The sequence below is a fragment of the Rhinolophus sinicus genome, chromosome 3, assembly GCF_057876585.1.
Source record: "Rhinolophus sinicus isolate RSI-liver-muscle chromosome 3, RSI-T2T, whole genome shotgun sequence".
Taxonomy (NCBI): Eukaryota; Metazoa; Chordata; class Mammalia; order Chiroptera; family Rhinolophidae; genus Rhinolophus; species Rhinolophus sinicus.
The window spans coordinates 90,085,917-90,106,848 of NC_142503.1; the positions used below are offsets into that span (position 1 = coordinate 90,085,917).

Consider the following 20,932-nt stretch of genomic DNA (forward strand, 5'->3'; position numbering starts at 1 on the left):
GTAAAGATATCTCTCTTTCTCTCAAAAAAAATCTTTTATTTACAGTTTATTTTCATAATATAAATAATCCCATCATGGTTAATTTCAAACTACCAATGGTTTGACAACTATCTCACAAAATTTCTGAATATTTAATAGTTGGTTCTAGAGAGCAGGGATGAGATGACTCTAATACACCAGCATAAATATATCTATATCTATGTCTATACCTACATATTTCTTTCCTTTTTCCTTTTTTTATTAGTTTCAAGTGTACAGAACAATGTAATAGTTAGACATTTACACCCCTCATAAAGTGAGAACCACCTCCCCCAATCTACTACCTTTCTGACATCATATATAGCTGTTACCGTTCCACTGACTCTATTCCTATGCTGTACTCCACATCCTGTGACCATATATATATGTTAAATTGTAGTTGACATTCAATATTATTCAGCTTCAGGTGTACAATGCAGTAGTCAGGCATCTACACTGCCAATGAAGTGGTCTCCCTAATAGGACAAGTGTCCATCTGACTCTTCTTTATTTCTTTACCTTTTATCTATCTATCTATCTATCTATCTATCTATCTATCTATCTATCTATCTATCTATCTATCTATGTATTTATCGACCTATCAATCATCAATCTGGTCCAAATTTCTGGAATGGAGGAAATATTCTATATCTACATTGTTCAATACCGTAACCACTAGACCCTTGTGTCATTTGAGCACTTGACATGTGACCAGTGTAACTGAAAACTGAATCTTATATTTATTAATTTTAATTAATTAAAATTTAAATTTAAACTGTCACATGTGGCTGGTGGCTACCATATTGGACAGCACAACTCTAAACTTTGGATAACATGGGGTATATGCTAACTGGAGGTTAAAAAAATTTATAGTTGACTTTACCCCCAACAGCATCATAAAAATCATCATTGGAAAATCAGAACTCTGTAGATATTTCTTACACTTATTTTGTATTGTTTTTGCTTGTGAATTACATGGTTGGGTGGGTACCATGTTTATTTCAGAGGTCTAAGTATCTAAAGGTCCTAGTCTAGTCCCAGTCAAATAAATTAGAATATGCTCAGTTTCTCTCAGGAGAAAATTAAAAAGGAGGCCAATTTGACCATAAGTACTGTTTGCTGAGCATACAGTAGAGGAAAGAGAAGGTACATGTGCTGAGAAAGATGACATTCAGGCAATGATTGAATAAGCATTGATAATTCCACTCACTGGTACCTGTTTTATTATATTTCATGCTGGTCAATGCCCTTGTATTGACACATTCCTCTGCTATTTTTTAATATTAAAATGGAATGTTTATAGAATACAGAGGACAATGAACTATGGATCCTGGTTGGCACACATATATTTCACTGTTCTATCAACTGACAAGGCCTAGAAGCAACAACACCTCAGTATCAAGAGCACATCTAGCACCCAGATCTTGTTTCCTTAATAACATTAAAGAATAAAGGAATCAGGGCTCCTTGAAAGAATGATTGACTCAGAGATTGGGACAGGAACAATATAAAATGAACCCAGAGCATCTTATAGATCCATAAAGTGAGACATGCTTAAAAACAATATTAACCCCACAATGATGGGAGTGTACAGAAGGGACACAGAAGCCAACTGAAAGAGCTCCCAATGGCCAAAGGTGGAACACTTTGAACAAGATAAAGTATTATTGCATTATTTCCCAAAGTATAAAATCAATATCCATGCGTTCATAGTGGTATAAATAAATTGAATAAATGGGGGAGAAAAGACCAATTTCTTTCTGAAAAATTCCAAGTAACTTATGTAGACATTCCACCTTTAAGGAGAGCACAACTCCCCTCTCCTAAGGGGTGGGCAGCACATAATGACTTCATTGCAAAGTGTGCAGTATTGTGTGGAGGGGAGGAACTTTACAGTGGAGAAACCTGGCAAATAAGACCTCAGCCAGGTGACCATGTCTAACATCAACAGTCATAAATCATGTTGTTATCATGTACTCTTGATATGTGATGGGAATAGCACTTTACCTCTGTGGTCTTCCTCTCAAAATTCCTTAAGCCCAACCTAATCATGAGAAGAACTCAATCCTAACTGAGGGACTTTTTACAAAATACCTGACTCAAAAACTCAAGGTCATCAAAAACAAGGAAAATCTAAGAAGTTGTCACAACTAAGAGGAGCCTATGGAAACATGATGACTAAACGTAATATCCTCAGTGAGATATTTTGTGTGAATTCTCTTTTGCGTGAATTCCTAGGCACCGAGCCTCCTATTAGTGTCTCTTTGGGGCATGTAGATTTATTCCTCTGGGGTTTGTTTCCCTGATTAAAATTTGAGATGTGACCCAAATTTTCAGCACAAAAGTCTATTGACAATAATTTCTTTCAACCTAGTAGTTTCTTTCAATAAGTGGTTATTTATCTTGGTGTCACACAGGGCTAGCTGTCAAACATCTGAGGTCATGATGGAGGCAGGTTTCTCACTCAGGTGAAGGCATCTGAAAACTCCGTACACAGACTGTCCACCTGCCACTAATTTCCTCTCTTCAGAAGAGCCAAGGATGCCCTACTTTCAAGTCATCCTGGCTCTGCATCTGACCAAAGTCTACAAGTGGCCCCTCTGCACATGTCTGGAACTCTGCTGGGGTACGCCAACCCTGGCAGAACCACAGGGAAAAGACTCTGCTACTGTTTTAATGCTATCGATTATAATAGGATAGTGCACCACTCCTCTAGCTTTGTGTCTATCTCTGTAGTTTCCGTACACATCTGAGATCATCCATGTTGAAGACATGTGCCCAGGTCTTCTAGTCCCTGATGCCTCTTAAAGGTGTAATCCATACTTCTCGACCTCAGTTGTGCTCACAAATCACCACATCTCTTGAAAATTCAGATTGTGATTCAATCGTTCTAGTGTGGGGTTTGAGATTCTGCATTTCTAATAACCTCCCGGATGCTGCTGATCCAGGGACAGTGCTTTGAGTAACAAGTATCTGTAGCCCAACTGTTCTCTTAAGTTTCTGCAAAATGTTTAAATAAAAGATCCTTTAATGTTTCCCTGCATAAGCCGTAGTATTGCAAACTCTCTCAAAATGTTTCCAAGTATAATGTAGCTAGAATAATGTAAATGTTTCCTGAGGGAGAATGCTAACCCATATTACTTGTAGCTATACTACTTTTGGGTTCTCCAAGAAACATATGAATCACACTGTGTGTGTTACATAAAAATACAATCTCTGAAATTACACATCTGTGTTAGTAGTGATAGTGGCATAACCAGTAACAGATGGCCAAGAATAGGAAAAGCTGGATTAAGACAATTTTTGCCCTTTTCTGGCTCTGTCTGATGTACATCAGCGTACAAACCACTCCCAGTTTGACTGAATTGCTTTTCCAATTTTTCCACTAGGGCTTTGGGAGTTGAATTTAGATTTTTCATCATTGAAACTGTGATAATGTACATTGACCTGCTTATATAAAATGTCTTTCCTTTCCTTTTAGCTTTGTCTGATCTGGAGCTTGTGGCCCAATCTATTGTCTTTATTTTTGCTGGCTATGAGACCACTAGCACTGCTCTTTCCTTCCTGATGTATATTTTGGCCACTCACCCTGAAGTGCAGCAGAAACTGCAGGAGGAGATTGATACAACTTTCCCCAATAAGGTGAGTAGGTGATACCTGGAGAAGGAGGGAGAAAGTGAAGCCTTAGCAGGAATGCCTCCTAACCAGTTACTAGAAGAATTTTCGCAAAGAGCGTACGAGATCTGACAATTAAGTTCGCAAACTTGTTGCAATGATGTTGCTAACCTTTTTTGATATCAGAGGGATTATTCATTATGAATTTGTACCAAGTGGACAAACGGTTAACCAAGCTTACTATTTGGAAGTACTAAAAGGCTGCGTGAAAAAAGTTAGACAACCTGAACTTTTCACCAATAATTCATGGCTCTTGTATCATGACAGTGCACCGGCTCACACGACACTGTCTGTGAGGGAGTTTTTAGCCAGTAAACAAATAACAGCATTGGAACACCCTCCCTACTCACCTGATCTGTCCCAATGACTTCTTTCTTTATCCAAAGATAAAGGAAATATTGAAAGGAAGACATTTTTATGACATTCAGGACATCAAGGGTAATATGATGACAGCTCTGATGGCCATTTCAGAAAGAGTTCCAAAATCGCTTTGAAGGGTGGATTAGGTGCTAGCATCGGTGCATAGCTTCCCAAGGGTTGTATTTTGAAGGTGACAGTAGTGATATTCAGCAATGAGGTATGTAGCAATTTTTCTAGGATGAGTTCGCGACCTTAATTGTCTGACCTCGTGAGCATCAGCTCTTTCAGCTGGACTATTTAGGAAAAGTGTAAAGAAACAAAAGCAAATGGAAAAACACAGGTAATGTATGCTTTTCACAGATATATAAGATCTTTGAAAGAATTGCTTATCATGGCATATCAGTTATCTGTTACCACAATAATGTTAATTAAAAATTTTTTAAAAACCTCAGTGGCAATTTCTTGCCCAAGTGTATTGATAGATATCTCTGATGATATTGGTGGGACTTGCTTTATTCTGGCTATTGGCTGGTCCAGACTAAACTTGGCTAAGCTGGCTGGGCTGACTAACATACACACATGCTCCACGTGACTCCCATACTCCAGAAAGTTAGCCTGCGTGTGTTTTTCTAAGGTCATGGCAGAGGGCAGGAGCAAGAAACTCAATCATAGAGGTACCTTTCAGAATCTGCCTGCATCACATGTAGCCAACATTCCTTTGGTTCAAAACAAACCACATGGCCAAGCCCAGCATCATAAGGGAAGAGTCCACAGAGTTAGACGGCAAAGGACATGGACATAAAGGGGTGGAGAATTGGCACTAGTAGTGCTATGTAGCACCCTGGGCAAACTTTGCAGACTAGGAGAAGCCTGATATACAGGAAAGAGCATAGAGTAGGAAGTAGGAGACATGAATTTGAGTTCAGACTGTGGTTTTGGATAAGTCTTATGACCTTTCTGAGTTATAGATCCTTCAGATATAGTGTAAAGATTTTAAGGCCTATCTAAATTAGAGATTATTTTTCTTCTCTGGGAAAGCTCATATTAGGATTCTTTTGATTGCAATAAGACGGAAAAATCACTAAGAGACACAGACTACCTAAAGCATTGTATCCTGCCTTTTGTATAGTAGTAATTGCAAAGAAATAAAAACACTAGAGGTAAAATTTGCTTCTTACTGTATATGTCTATTCTAAATGCCTTGTATTTATAAATGAAATTAATCTTCAAATATTCTGTATTAGTCAGTATAGTCTAGGCTCTGTAACAGATTGGCCCTCACATCTGAATTGCTTTATGTAACAAAAGTTTACTTCTAACTCACATTTGCATGTCCAACGTGGCTTGTTAGTGGAGGATAGGAGGGGGCCTCTCTGTTCCACATTGTTACCCGAAAATATACCATGTTTCCCTGAAAATAAGACCGGGTCTTATATTACTTTTTGCTCCATTAGGCCTTATTTTCAGAAGATGTCTTTATTTTTTCATGTACAACAATCTATGTTTATTCAAATACAGTCATGTCATCTTCTTCTGGAACATCCTCATAGTATCCTAAATGCATCCGTCTGGCTGAGATGTTAACTTAAGCTTATTTTCAGGGTAGGTCTTATTTTTGGGGAAACACGGTAGGTAAAAGAGGTTCCACTTTATTGCAGACGCACTGTCTGGAACACGATGCCTTCATGTGGCTGGGAAATGAAAAACTAGCGTGTTGCTCATTGGAGTTTCAAATGTTTTGGCCTCCAACTGACATATACCACTTCGGCTCACAGCCCGTTCACAAAGTTGGTTTCCCTAACTTCATGTGTCCTTGGAGATATGGGAGACTACAAGGCTATTGGGTGAGCAGTGAGTGTCTCTGCCACACAAGCCTATGAAGAGCCAGCTCTAACTATCTCCACGTAACATATCAGAACACTGAGCTATGGAGAGATGAAGTCGTTTTCATCCACTAGTCACACAGCTAGAGGTTAAGACCAGTATATGAACCAGGGTGTCTAGCTCCTGAGTCCAACTCTTATCCTCTACAATATTGCCTCTTCAGTGTGACACCAAGTGATAACCACCTATTGCCCACAGAGTTTTCAGATCTCTGCTGAAACTGGAATGCTTTGTGGTGTGAAGAGACTGGCCTCTGGGGCTGGAGAGGCTTATTTGAGGTCTTCCAAGCTTGCAGTCAAGCCCTGAAGTGACAATTAGGAGATGTGGGGCTGGCCTGGTGGCTCAGGCAGTTGGAGCTCTGTGCTCCTAATGCTGAAGGTTGCCGGTTCGACTTCTTGAATCCCGCAAGGGATGGTGGGCTGCGCCCCCTGCAACTGACAACAGCAACTGGACCTGGAGCTGAGCTGTGCCCTCCACAACTACAATTGAAAGGACAACAACTTGACATGGAAAAATCCTGGAAATACACACTGTTCCCCAATAAAGTCCTGTTCTCCTTCCCCAATAAAATCTTTAAAAAAAAAAAAAAACACTAAAAAAAAACCAATCAGGAGATTGTTCCAGTGAGACAGCATGGGGCTGAGTGGGGTCCATCTCTTTATAACTTTCCCTAGAATGAAATTGTGGACCTTGGTAGCATCCAGCTAAACCCTCCTTTTGTCAAATAGGGAATTTCTTATTTTATACATCCTCTTTCCTTGTACACATGTGAAGCCTCTCTTTTGAAAGGAAACAGTGACTGGCACATTTCACCAAGAGTAAGGGCCATAGTTTATTAGTTACACTTGTTCACCCGTGAAGGAAAATTGCTACATGGTCATGTGTAATGATTTTGGGTCCTGTTTAGGGAATTGTCCAAATAGTCCCATAGTCATAACTACTCCACACATGTCAGTGGGCCATTGAGTAGGTCAAAGGACATAACAGATATTAAAATGCCTGTAAATCCTAAGTTTCTTTACCAAAATAAGTTGTTATTTGGAGCTCCTAACAGTTCAGGAGTACTGCATAGAGTGACTTGAAAGTTGATCCCAAATCTCCATTTATCAAAATCTGTTTCTTTCTTCCCAGGCACCTCCCATGTATGATGCCCTGATACAGATGGAATATCTTGACATGGTGTTGAATGAAACTCTCAGATTATTCCCAATTCTTGGAAGAATTGAGAGGGTCTGTAAAAAGGATGTAGAAATCAAGGGGGTGCTCATTCCCAAAGGGACAGTGGTGATGGTGCCAAACTTTGTTCTGCAACGAGACTCAACATTCTGGCCAGAGCCTGAGGAATTCCATCCTGAAAGGTACTGGGCTTCATGGAGAGAGAACCCACCCTGACGCAGGCTGGTTGGAGCATGTTCTGATGTCTGTTAGTAAGATGACAATGTGTGCTTGTACAATAATTGATTTCTACTTCTTTTTATTTTAACAAGTTTGTTTACTTATTGTAAGTGTGATTATTGTTTGTGGTCAAAATTTTACAAACTCTAGGCTAGAAGAAACCTGTGTCTGTCCACAGTCCCACCACCCTAAGACAGGCCTCATTAAGAATGTGGTGTATATCATATTGACATTTTTCTGAGCATATATTTTTTAAGTTAAAATGGTCATATATTTTCTTTTATTTTGAACTGCTTACTTTATTTAACAGTAAAGTAAAAACAGCATCCTGTTATATATACAATCATATATAGGTATATATAAACCATCATATACATATTTGTGTATGTGATTATATGCATAGGCCATAATTTACTTAACCACCATCTGATTTTAGGAACATAGGTTTTTTTTCTTTAAGTTTTTCTGTGCTGGACTCTTTAGCTCTCTGAGTTTACCACAATTTTCCCACATTCTATTTTTTTACACACTGGCCATCGTTCCTGTAGCATTATTGTGAGAGTGCAGGCTGAGAACCTGACAGGTCCTCATCCCTGATGGTTTAAGCCGCCTCATTGAGGGTGGAGGGGAACACAGGTCCCCCGGTACCTCTGTGGCTACTGTCCTGTGGCAGCTCCCTCCTACTCTCAGTAAATGTGACTCTTCAAAGCAAACTCATCTATTCTCTATACGTCTGAGACACTCTTTGGGAGGACAGAGGGAGTCTTTAGCAGGCTCTCCTGGGAATTCAGAACCAAGGTCTGGCTTTGGGTACAGCTTGAACTCTGGAAAGAGCTGATATTTCCCATTTATTGTATTGGTGAGCAAAATTGGAATGAACTAATAGAGGCACTAGCTGGGATCCAGACTTTTATCAGCTCGACTGTACCATCCCTAATGGCAGGGACCTTGTCTCGTTTGCCATAATGTCCTCAGCTCCAGCGTAGAGCCGACACATGATACTTATTGAAAGAAGAAGCTAGAATTGACCAAGTGCTCCGTTTCCTGGACCAGGGCCACTCTGTGCTTCCTCCAAGCTCAGCACTTTTGCTCACTGTAGTTTTATGAACATGAAACCAGAGATCCTTACTGTACTTCTCTTTTTTATTAAATGTATTGAGCTAACTTAGTATATAAATTTAAGGGGTACATCTTTATAATACATCTGTAGACTCTATTGTGTGCTCTCTATCTGAAGGTTAGTCTCCTTCTGTCACTTTGTATCTCACCCTTTTTACCCTTTTATTCCTCCCCCCATTCTACTTCCCTTCTGGTAACCACCATTTTGTTAACTGTATCTTTTTGTTTGTTTGTCTTGTTCATTCGTTTGTTGCTTTTGTTTCATACCCACATATGAGTGAAATCATGCTGTTCTTGTCCTTTACTGTCTGATTGATTTCACTTAGCCTAATACACTCAAGATCCATCATATTGTCATAAATAGCAACATTTCATCTTTTTTATGGCTTAGTTTATTCCATTGTATATAAGTACCACATCTTTATCCAATAATCCATTAAAGGATACACGGGTTGTTTCAATGTCTTGGTTATTGCAAATAATGATGCAATGAACATAGGGGATTCACATATCTTTATGAATAAGTGTTTACAAATTATTCAGGTAGATACCCAGAAGAGAGATTGCCGGGTCATATGGTAGCTCTATTCTTAATTTATTTAGGAGCCTCCATATTGTTTTCCATAGTGGTTGCACAAGTCTATATTCACACAGGGAGTGTACAAGGGTTCTCTTTTCTTCACATCTTCTCCAACATTTCTTGTGGTTGTTTTTTTGTCTTATTGATAGCCTTCTAACAGGAGTGACGTAGTGTATCACCATACTTTTTTTTTTTGGCATATATTTCTTTTATTTAGATATACATAGAAGAACACGTCCTCCCATTTTACAAAAAAAAAAAAATCCTGTTTTTTGTTTATTTTATTTTATTAGTTTCAGGTGTACAAAGCAGCATAATAATTAGACATTTACACCCCTCACAAAATAACACCCCTCCCCCAAGTTCCTACCCCTCTGACATCTTATATACCTGTTATAATACCATTGACTATTTTCCTTATGCTATACTCCACCTCCCGTGACTGTGTGTATATATATATATTTCAGCTTCCATTGTACAGTGTATTGGTCAGGCATCTACACAGTCTATGAAGTGATCCCCTTGATAAGTTCAGTACCTACCATCTGGCACCTTACATAATCTTTACAACATTGTTGATTATATTCCTCATACTATATTTTATATCCCCATGACTATGTTGTGTCTACTAATTTGCTCTTTCTAATCCCTTCACCCTATCATTATACTTTTCATTTACATTTCCCTTACAGCTAGTGATGTTGAGCATTTTTTCATACATCTGTTGGCAATCTTGTACCTCTCTTTGATTCATTCAATCATCAAACAGAGAATAACTGCTTACCTGTGTCAGAAAGTGGGCCAGGCAGTGAGAAATCCAAATGTTAAAAAAAAGATGCCTAATATGGAGTATTTTTGACATATACACAAGTATGTGTGTATTTGACATATATAGAAGCATTTTTTTATAGACAGAAGTCTCTGGAAGATTTTTAACACATCTATGTGTACCATTGCATTCCTAACAGACTTCAACCCATGTCCACTACCCCATCCACATGTCATTGCCACCCTCCTCCTGAACCAATGTTATTTTTTTTAATTAAAGTTTATTGGGGTGACAATGGTTAGTAGAGTTACACGATTTTCAGGTGTGCAATTCTGTAATACATCTGTATACCACATTGTGTGTTCACCATCCAGAGTCAGTTCTCTTTCCATCACCAAGAAACAAAAACTCATAGGCACAGACAATAGTTTAGTGGTTACTAGAAGGTAAAGGGGAAGCAGGGTAGTAGATGAGGGTAAAAGGGATGCGATGTTTTTTAAACACCATCTGTAAATATTCCAATGCCTCCAAAATATAAGGACTTTTTAAAAAATACATAACTACAAGCCATGATCACTTTCCAAAATCCACATTTTTCCTTATTCAAATATTGAGGAATCAAATTTGAATAGAACATAGGTTTAACATTCGAGGAATTTATAGCCCAGCGGAACAGACAGACAAGGAAATCGGTGATTAGAGTAGAGTAGCATCATATGCCCATGAAAATCATCTGATTTATGCTATTTTATGGGACAGAGAGGGACAGAAGCTGAGAGACCAGGGGAGGGGAAGGGAAGAAAGTGAAGAAAAAGGAAGGAAAGTGGAGAGAAGGGAAAGAAAAAAATAACAATTTAACTAATGAGAAGCATTATTCCTGCTTCCTTCCTCCCTGAGCATGTGACCAACATGAGTTTGAGTGGAGGCAGGAACCCACTTTTCCTTCCATCAGTCTCATTTCCTCCTTGCGGTTTAGAGTGTGAACATGTCACCACACTGAATGTAATTTTAGTGTTTAAAGATAAATTTTCCTTTAAATAACACTCATTTCATGTCTTCAATGAGACTGAAAGCTCCTATAGCCTAAGGAGAATGGGAAGGACCTGTAGCTTACAATTCTCACTGCAAAATAATCACAGCAGCATCTCAATGACTAGCCCCCGGAAGCATCCTGTGTACCTCTGGTTAAGGAGTCTGAGCGAGAACCCCAAACATGTGAGGGTTGTGGTGTTATATTTCATTAACTTGTTTCCATCTACTGTTGTGGAACCAGGTTCAGTAAGGAGAACAAGGACAGCATAAATCCTTACATATACCTGCCCTTTGGAACTGGACCCCGAAACTGCATCGGCATGAGGTTCGCTCTCATGAACATGAAACTTGCTGTCGTCAGAGTCCTGCAGAATTTCTCCTTCAAACCTTGCAAAGAAACACAGGTCAGACAGTTAACTTTCTGCGTGCATAGTGCTGTATTGGGAGAGTTTTCTTACTGGGGGATATATATGCATATGTATTATGAATGTGCTCATTCACTGTTTGGTAACTTAGTCTCATGTGCAGCCAAAGTTGAGAATCACTGATTAAAGCCTTTTTGCCAGATGTGAAGGATTCCCACAGTCCAAGGCCATTCTGGCTACTTAACCCCACCTCCTGGGAGCCCCCTTGCACTCAAGCTGGGCTCCTTTTATATCTGAATAAAAACTCTGTGATGTTCTTCTCTCTCTCCTCCCCATTCTGTTCTCACCCTTCAAGTCCTAGTTCAAATCCCCAAGCCCCTCTAGGAGCCGTCCCCATCTAGTCCAGAGCCCGTTCTCTCCTCTGCTCTGTTATTGCTCACTGCAGGCTGGTATCGTTAGTTGTATCACCTCACCTAATACTTTGTCGTTAAATCATCCAGTCTGGTTCTCTATTTCTTTCTACCTAAGAAAGGTACAAAGCACCTCATTTTGTTCCTTACATAAATTCCCTTGCACTCATGCAAGAGATGCTTAAGGAATGATTTGCAGTTCATGTAGAGCTCTTGGATATAAATTTAAAAACTTATTTTGAAAACTTTAACAAATAATATTTGCAATGTGCATTTTGTATGAGTGTTGGTGTGTTTACAGGGGAAATATGTACATGCAATTTTTTAATAAATTAAAGTTTATTGGGGTAACAATGGTTAGTAAAGTTACATAGGTTTCAGGTGTACAATTCTGTATTACATCATCTATATAACACATTTTGTGTTCACCACCCAGAGTCAGTTCTCTTTCCATCACCATATATTTGATCCCTTTTACCCTCATCTACCACACCTCTCCCCCTTTACCCTCTGGTAACCACTAAACTATTGTCTGTGTCTGTGAGTTTTTGTTTCTTCATCTGTTTCTCTTGTTCTTTTGTTGCTTTCAGTTTTATATCCCACATATCAGTAAAATCATACGGTTCTTGACTTTTTCTGTCTGACTTATTTTGCTTAGCATTATAATCTCAAGATCCATCCATGTTGTCACAAATGGCACTATTTCATCTTTTCTTAGGGCAGAATATATACCACATCTTCTTTATCCAATCACTTATGAAAGGACACTTTGTTTCCATGTCTTGGCCACCAAAAATAAAGTTGCAATGAACATCGGAACACATATATATTTATGAATAAATGTTTTCAGATTTTTGGGGTTTATACCCAGGAGAGGGATTGCTGGGTCATACGGTAATTCTATTAATTTTTTTAGGAACTCCACACTTCCTTCCATAGCAGCTGCACCAATCTACATTCCCACCAACAGTGTATGAGGGTTCTTTTTTCTCCACAGCCTCTCCAATATTTGTTGTTATTTGCCTTGTTGATGATAGCCATTCTAGCTGGTGTGAGGTGATATCTCATTGTGGTTTTTATCTGCATTTCTCTGATGATTAGTGATGTTGAGCTTTTTTTCATATGTCTATTTGCCATTTGTATGTCCTCTTTGGAGGAATTTCTATTTCGGTCCTCTGCCCATTTTTTAATTGGATTGTTTGAGGGTTTTTGTTGTTGTTGTTGAGTTGTATGAGTTCCTTATATATTTTGGATATTAGCCCCTATCAGAGGCATTGTTTGCAAATATCTTCTCCCACTCAGTTGGTTTCCTCTTTATTTTGTCGATGATTTTTTTGCTGTGCAGAAGCTTTTTAGTTTGATATAATCCCATTCATTTATTTTAACCTTTACTTCCCTTGCCTTGAGGTCAAATTCATAAAATCCTCTTTGACCCCAAAGTCCATAAGTTTAGTACCTATGTTTTCTTCTATGCAGTTTATTGTTTCAGGTCTTATGTTCAGGTTTTTGATCCATTTTGAGTTAATTTTGGTATACAGTGACAGCAGTCTAGATTCATTCTTTTGCACATGGCTTTCCAATTCTCCCAGCACCATTTATTGAAGAGGCTGTCCTTTCTCCATTGTATGTTTTCGGCTTTTTTGTCAAAAATTATGTGTCCATATTTATGTGGGTTTATTTCTGGGTCTTCAGTTCTATTCCATTGGTCTGTGTGGCTGCTTTTCTGCCAATACCACACTGTTTTGATTATTGTTGCCCTGTAGTACAAGCTGAAGTCAGGGAGTGTGATACCTCCAGCATTATTCTTTTTCCTTAGGATTGCTTTGGTTATTTGGAGTCTTTTGTGGTTTCATGCAAATCTGATGATTTTTTTTGTTCTCTTTCTTTAAAAAATTCCATTGGGATTTTGATGGGAATTGCATTAAATCTGTATATTGCTTTGGGTGATATGGCCATTTTAATTATGTTGATTCTTCCAATCCATGAAAATAGAATATCTTTCTATTTCTTTGTGTGTTCTTCAATTTCTTTTAAAAATGTCTTGTAGTTTTCAGCATATAGGTCTTTCACATCCTTGGTTAAGTTTATTCCTAGGTATTTTATTATTTTTGTTGCAATTGCAAAAGGAATTATTTTTTTTATTTCTTTTTCGGGAAGTTCATTGTTAGTATATAGGAATGCAATGGATTTTTGTGTGTTGATTTTATAGTCAGCAACTTTACTGTATTTGTTTATTGTTTCTAATAGCTTTTGGTGTAGTCTTTAGGGTTTTCTATGTATAGCATCATGTCGTCTGCAAAAAGTGACAATTTAACTTCTTCATTCCCCATTTGGATGCCTTTTACAGTGGCACCTCAGTTTTCGAACATAATCCGTTCCGGAAGACCGTTTGAGTTCTGAAACGTTCGAAAACCGAGGCACAGTTTCCCCATAGAAAGTAATGCAAAATGGATTAATCCATTCCAGACCTTTAAAATCAACTCCTAAAACTGCAAATTTAGCATGAATTTTACTATCTAAATGATACTATAGATCCATAAAATTTACGGTGTTCGTAAACTGAAATGTTTGTCAATGGAGACGTTCAAAAACTGAGGTACCGCTGTATTTTTTTCTCTTGCCTGATTGCTCTGGCTAGGACTTCCAACACTATGTTGAAAAACAGAGGTGATATGAGACAGCCCTGTCTTGTTCCTGAACATAGAGCAAAGTGCTACAGTTTTTCACTGTTAATTATGACATTAGCTGAGGTTTGGTCACATATGGCCTCTATACCTATTTTATTAAGTGTTTTAATTATAAATGGATGTTGTGTCTTGTCAAATGTTTTTTCTGCATTTATTGATATAATCATGTGATTTTTGTCCTTTATTGTTTATGTGGTGTATCATATTGCGTATGTTGAACAATTCTTGTGCCCCTAGGATGAACCCCACTTGGTCATGATGTATAATCTTTTTAATGCATTGTTACATTCAATTTGCTAGAATTTCGTTTAGGATTTTTGCATCTGTATTCATCAGAAATATTGGTCTGTAATTTTCTTTTTTTGTGTTATCCTTACCAGGTTTTGGCATCAGGGTAATGTTGGCCTCGTAAAATGAGTTAGGAAGTATTTTCTCTTCTTCAATTTTTTGGAACAGTTTGAGCAGGATTGGTATTAGATCCTCTTTGAATGTTTGGTAGGATTCACTAGTGAAGCCATCTGGTCCCGAACTTTTGCTTTTGGGAAGGTTTAAGATCACTGATTTAATTTCCTTACTGTTTATCAATCTATTTAGATTTTCTTATTCTTTGTGATTCAGCCGAGGAAGGCTATATGTTTCTAAGAACATGTCCATTTCTTCTAGGTTATTGAATTTTGTGGCTTATAGTCCTTCATAGTATTCTTGGATGATCCTTTGTATTTCTGTGGCATCCATGGTAACTTCCCCACTTCATTTCTGATTTTGTTTGTCTTTTCTCTTTTTATCTTAGTGAGTCTAGCCAAGGGTTTGTTAATTTTATTAATCTTTTCAAAGAACCAGCTCTTTGTTGCATTAATTTTTTCCTACAGTCTTTTTGTTCTCTATTTCATTTAGTTCTGCTCTGATTTTTATTATTTTCTTCCTTCTGCTGACTTTGGGTTTCATTTGTTCTTCCTTTTCCAGTTCTTTAAGGTGTAATGTGAGGTTATTTATCTAGGATTTTTCGTCTTTCTTGAGATAGGCCTGTAGTGATATAAATTTCCCTCTAAAAACTGCTTTCACTGCATCCCAAAAATTTTGGTAGGATGTGTTTTCAATTCTCATTTGTTTCTATGCATATTTTGATCTCTCCTCTTATTTCTTCTTTGACCCAGTTATTCTTTAAAAGTATGATGTTTAATCTCCACATATTTGTGTTTTTCCCTGCTTTCTTTTTGTAGTTGATATCTAATTTCAAGGCCTTGCAATCAGAGAATATGCTTGGTATGATTTCAATATCCTTAAACTTGCTGAGGCTAATTTTATGTCCCAATATATGGTCTATCCTTGAGAATGTTCCGTGTACACTAGAAAAAAATGTACATTCTGATGTTCTAGGATGAAGTGCTCTATAAATGTCAATTATGTCCATTTCATCTAATGTGTCATTTAGAGCTGATATTTATTTAGTTTCTATTTGGATGACCTATCTATAGCTGTCAATTATATAGTATGTCCCCTATGATAATTGCATTTTGGTCAATTTCTCCCTTTAGTTCTGTTACTAGTTGCTTTGTATATTTCGGTGCTCTCTGATTAGGGGCGTAAATATTGATGACTGTTATGTCTTCTTGTTGTATAGTCCCCTTTATCATTATGAAATGTCCATCTTTGTCTCTTGTTACCTTTTTTATCCTGAAGTCTGTTTCATCTGATATAAGTATGTTATGCCAGCTTTTCTCTGAATACCATTTGCTTAGAGTGTAAATTTCCATCCTCTCACATTGAGTCTATATATTTGTCCTTGTAGCTGAGATGTGTCTCTTGGAGGCAGCATACTGTTGGATTTAGTTTTTTTATTTAATCTGCTACTCTGTGCTTTTTATTGGTGAGTTCAGTCCATTTACATTTAGGGTGATTATTGAGGATTTTCTATCATTGTACCTTTTGTTTTCTGGTAGGACAGTGTCCCCATTGTTTCTTTGCCTTTTTGTTGATGTCTGTTATTTTGGTGTGGTGGTATTCTATGATTTTTCCCTCTGTTTATTCTTTTTTTATGTTATATATTTCATTCTGGATTTTTATTAGTGGTTACAATTAAGTTTATGTAAAACAAAGTTTCATACTTAGAGTATTCTATTTTCTTCAACAGGCTCCGTTCTCCCTTCCCCTTTCCTGGTTCAGACCTTTACTCTCTCCCCTTTTATGTTTTTGTTGTCACAAATTGTCCCTATTTATGTTGTGAGCTGATTTCTACATTGCAGTAGCAAGTTGTCTTTTTGCTTTTTTTTTAAGTGTTTTTTTTCTTCTTTGCCCTGTATGTTGTGTTTAAGTGTATAGTGTCCTATTTGGTGTCAGGGTTGCCATTTCCTGCATCTGTCTGTCTGTTCATAATACTACTCATGGTTTTGTATTCTTTTGCTTTTTTGTTTTAGGTCAAATAGCCTCCTTCAGTATTTCTTGTAGTGCAAGTCGTATGTTAGAAAATTCCCTCAGCTTCTTTATTCCTCCTTCATATCTAAAGGATATATTTGCTGGATATATTATTCTTGGCTCATAATTTCTCATTTTTAATAGTTTGAATATTTGATTCCACTTTCTCCTGGCTTGTAGAGTGTCTGCTGAAATATCTGATGATAACCGAATGGGCTTTCCTTTGTAAGTTACTGTCTTCTTTTCCCTGACTGCCTTGAGGAGTCTTTCTTTGTTGTTAATTGTTGACACCTTCAATACAATATGTTTTGAAGAAGGCCTGTTGGGGTTGAAGTAATTAGGAGTTCCATTTGCTTCTTGGATTCAAGGATCCAGTTTTTTTCACCGTTTGGGAAAGTCCCGTCAACTATTTGTTTGAATATACTCTCTGTTACCTTCTCCCTTTTTTCTCCTTCTGGTATATCCATTATTCTTATGTTACTCTTTCTGATGGTGTCAGAAAGTTCTTGTAGAGTTCTTTCATTTCTTTTAACTCTCAAGTCTTTCTTTTCTTCCATCTGTGTCATTTCCAGATTTCTATCTTCAATGTCACTGATTCTTTCCTCCATCTGGTCATTTCTGTTACCTAAGCTGGGCCATTTCATTCTTCATTTCTTTTACTGAGTTCTTAATCTCCAGAAATTCTCTTTGGTTCTTTTTTAAAATTTCACTCTTTTTGGTAAAATGTTCATTTTGTTCTTTGATTGTGTTTTTGAGTTCATTAAACTGCCTGTCTGTGTTTTCTTGCATCTCATTGAGTTCTTCAGAACTGAAATCTTGAATTCTCTGTCATAAGTTATATATTTCCATGTCTTTAAGTTCATTTTCTGGAAACTTCTCATTTTCTTTCTGAGCTGCCTTGTTACTTTGGTTATTCATGGCAATTAATGATTTATTATTTCTCTTCCTAGGCATCTACAGGAATGAGTTCTTCAATGGGTTGATAGGGAAAGGTCTTTCTTTTTCTTTCCAGTAGGTGTTGGTGGAATGTTTTATTTTCTCTCCTGCTGCAGCCTTTTATTGTCTCTCATATTGTAGCACTATATTTTCTCTTGCACTGTTCTGGCTTCTCACATGATGGGGGGCAGGGGTGTTCCCTAGAAGATGGGCTTTTCCTCTGTGAGAAGGTCACCTGGGTCTCAGGGCACCGCCTCCATGAGGAGGATGTGGAGAGCTTCTGAAGTCCCAAAGCTCTTCCTGCAACCAGATTCAGAGCCTGTGTGTTTCTGCAGCTCTGTTTACCCCTGCAGAGATCCACCCAGATAAGTGGGAGTGGGAACAGGGTGGGTTGTGAGCGGTAGGTCTGAGCAATGGCAGCGAGTACCAGCACAGTTATCTTGCCCCTACAGTTTCTGCCTTTCACTAGAATTAGTTGCACTGTGAGTCTGTGGCTATGGAGCTGCAGTTCTCAGAGCTGTAAATATTCTGTTCTTTTTATCTGACACTGCTACCATTCTGCTTCTGTCACTGGGAGGGTGGGTTGGGGCGAACTCTGAGAGGGTGGGAAGGAGTCAGCTAGGCTCCGTGCCTCTGCCTATGTCTTCCCTCCTCTGCTTGGCAGTGAGGGCCTAAACCACCGCTCTCACCCTTCTTCCCTCAGTCTTTCCTCTGATGTCTCTGCCATGAGCATTGGGTTCAGCCGTGGTATATGCTGATTCCTCAGGCGGGAATATGGGTCATAAGGAGAGTACCAGCAATCTAAATATTCCCTCTCCTGTGACTGCGGTAGCTCTGGAATACAAGGAGCTGGTAGCTCCTGTCTGCGTCCTGGGGACCGCAATCCACATCTCTGTACTTCCCCCTTCCCTTCTCACCCACTTGCCCAATTTGCCCACCTTTAGATGATTTCAATTGTGTGACTCTCAGGCTTGCCTGTGTGCTGTGCAGGGAGTCCTTTGTGGAATTATAGCTGTTCAATTTGTTGTAAATTCCAGGGGAGATTTTGAGAGGCTCTCCTCACGTCACCATTTCTGTGACACAATCTACATGCAATTTTTAAATTGTAAAATATAAAGATCTGTAATCTCTCCTCTGAAGAACATAGAGAATATTTGCCATTGATTGATATCAGGCAAGGCAGTATAAGGCTTATTTCTAGGCCTCATGCATTTAATATTCATCTACTCCCCTTAAGTAGGCTTTCTCAGAAATAGGAGGAGGGTGAAGATGGTTTTCATCTAAATGGTGGCTTTGGGCAGCTGTATAGCAGTCTTGTAAATGTGTGCAAATGGGGAACTCAGCCCTGAGAGGAAGTGGGCCTCTGGCACAACTGGGTGGGGCAGACACTCCTGCAAACTCCCAGTCATCCACAGCTGGTGCTTCTCAAGCTCCATGACAATTTGCTTGCCCTTCTCTCAACTGAGATCAGAAGTTATCATGTTGGTGGCACTTCCAACACTGAAGGAGCGACTGGGTGAGAATGGAGCTAATAGTATTAGTTAAAACACTATATAGGCCTTCAGAAGTTCACCATTTACATTACACTTGGGAGCCAGGAGATGTTAGAATACAGGCATAATGCTTCACAAAGAAGTTTTCCCATCATGAAACTGGAAGGGTCCCACTGGGAGAGGTGACTGGACTCTAGAAGTCTAGAATGTCCACACTATTAAAATGTGTAATATGTACTCAGGATTACCTTGCAAGTTTCAACATGCACAAAGTTAATTCTATATTGTTTTTCAAAATACTTTGCCATGATGCCTAAGAATCTGGCTTAAATTTTAAAAATGCATTCTTTTTATTTAAAATTTAAACCAAAACAAACACAAACCAACATGATTTTGTCTCTGGCCTGGTGTAAAATGGGTGCTGTATAGCTATTTTGTTGAATGAATGGATGGGTGCATGCTTTCACTACCCAGTCTTGACACAGCTTATGGAATAAGTATTAGGAATCAAAGATATATGATGCTAAAGGTAGTTTTTATATGTTTGTAAGTCATTATTGTTTTTAACATATCTTGTCTACTTTGCTTCTGTTGTTGACAATGCTTCATTAATCGATTCTCATGTGCTGTTTAACCTTTGCAGATCCCTCTGGAATTAAATACTCTAGCACTTACTCAACCACAAAAACCAATTGTTCTAAAGGTTGAGTTGAGAGATGGGACCATAAGTGGAGCCTGACTTTCCCTAAGGATTTCCGCTTTGTTCTTCAAGGGAGCTGTATCCCATGACACCCAAGACCTCAATTTACTTTGTGAATAAAACCCAGAAATGAAGATGAACTCTACCTACTGCACTTGATGGATAACCAGGGGGTCTGTACATTCACTTAGCTTTCTCAGTAGCTACAAAGTGTATTCTACACTGTGTAATATAAAAGATGTGACTAAATAAGTGCCAGATATGTAGACCCAACTTATTTGGGGTTCTCATAGTACTATTTCCATCCACGCCCATTTAGTACCATCTACTCTTCCTGAGCACTGATTAAGAATACAAATTTCTCAACAATTTTACCACAAACTTTAATGAAAACAAAAATTGTGGTAACTGTAGTAGTGACATTTAAGTCACATGTTTAATTTTGAATATTCTGTATTGCATATCAAGCAAGTCAAGAAACTTCTCTTTACAATAGTATTATCTGCTGCATTCGTGTACAGTAATGGGAATCTATAGAATCAAATCAGTGAGAGCCAGTGACTAAATGTTTTTGACCCTCACAATCAAGGGTTGGGTGCTACCTTTTTCAGAACTCCAGTTTGATATATTAGTATAGGTAAGAGTTAATCCCCTGTGACTTGGCCCATTGTTTAGAAAGTATATTCATAATTTAATTCTATCTTTTTTGGAACACATATTTTTTGTGACACCCAGCTGATGCACTTATGTTATTAGTTTTTATTTATGTTTTATCTCATCTCCATTGATGTTCCTGGAAGGCAGGAAACAATTTTTTTATGCCTCTTTGTATGTCATGCTCAACTCTCAGCTATCTTAACACAATCAACATGGAATAAAAGATGTTTGACTGGTTTGTTGATTGAGCCTGTAGAAAATCTACAAGCATTCATCAGTTTCATTGGCTTCAGAAGCTGCATAGAGTTCTTCATTTTTCTCTTTTGCCCATCCCATCTTCTTTATTTCCCTTTCCTTGCCTTCTTTTCCTTTCCTTTCCCTTCCCTTCCTTTCTTTTCTCTTCCCTTCTCTTCCGTTCCATTCCCTTCCCTTCCTTAGCC

The 20,932-nt window shown here is 38.2% G+C and overlaps 1 protein-coding gene across 2 annotated transcripts in view; it reads left to right on the forward strand.

Annotated features, from left to right (window-relative positions):
• Positions 1 to 20,108, forward strand: part of LOC109438051 (cytochrome P450 3A12-like) — a 55,196-nt gene extending 35,088 nt beyond the window's left edge. For both annotated transcript variants that reach the window (XM_074328511.2, XM_074328512.2), the window contains exons 10-13: positions 3,500 to 3,660; positions 7,069 to 7,295; positions 11,074 to 11,236; positions 19,779 to 20,108. In XM_074328511.2, the coding sequence (XP_074184612.2) occupies positions 3,500 to 3,660; positions 7,069 to 7,295; positions 11,074 to 11,236; positions 19,779 to 19,874 (647 nt within the window). In that variant the 3' untranslated portion in view covers positions 19,875 to 20,108. The remainder of the gene's footprint in view (positions 1 to 3,499; positions 3,661 to 7,068; positions 7,296 to 11,073; positions 11,237 to 19,778) is intronic.
• The last annotated feature ends 824 nt before the right edge of the window (positions 20,109 to 20,932 follow it).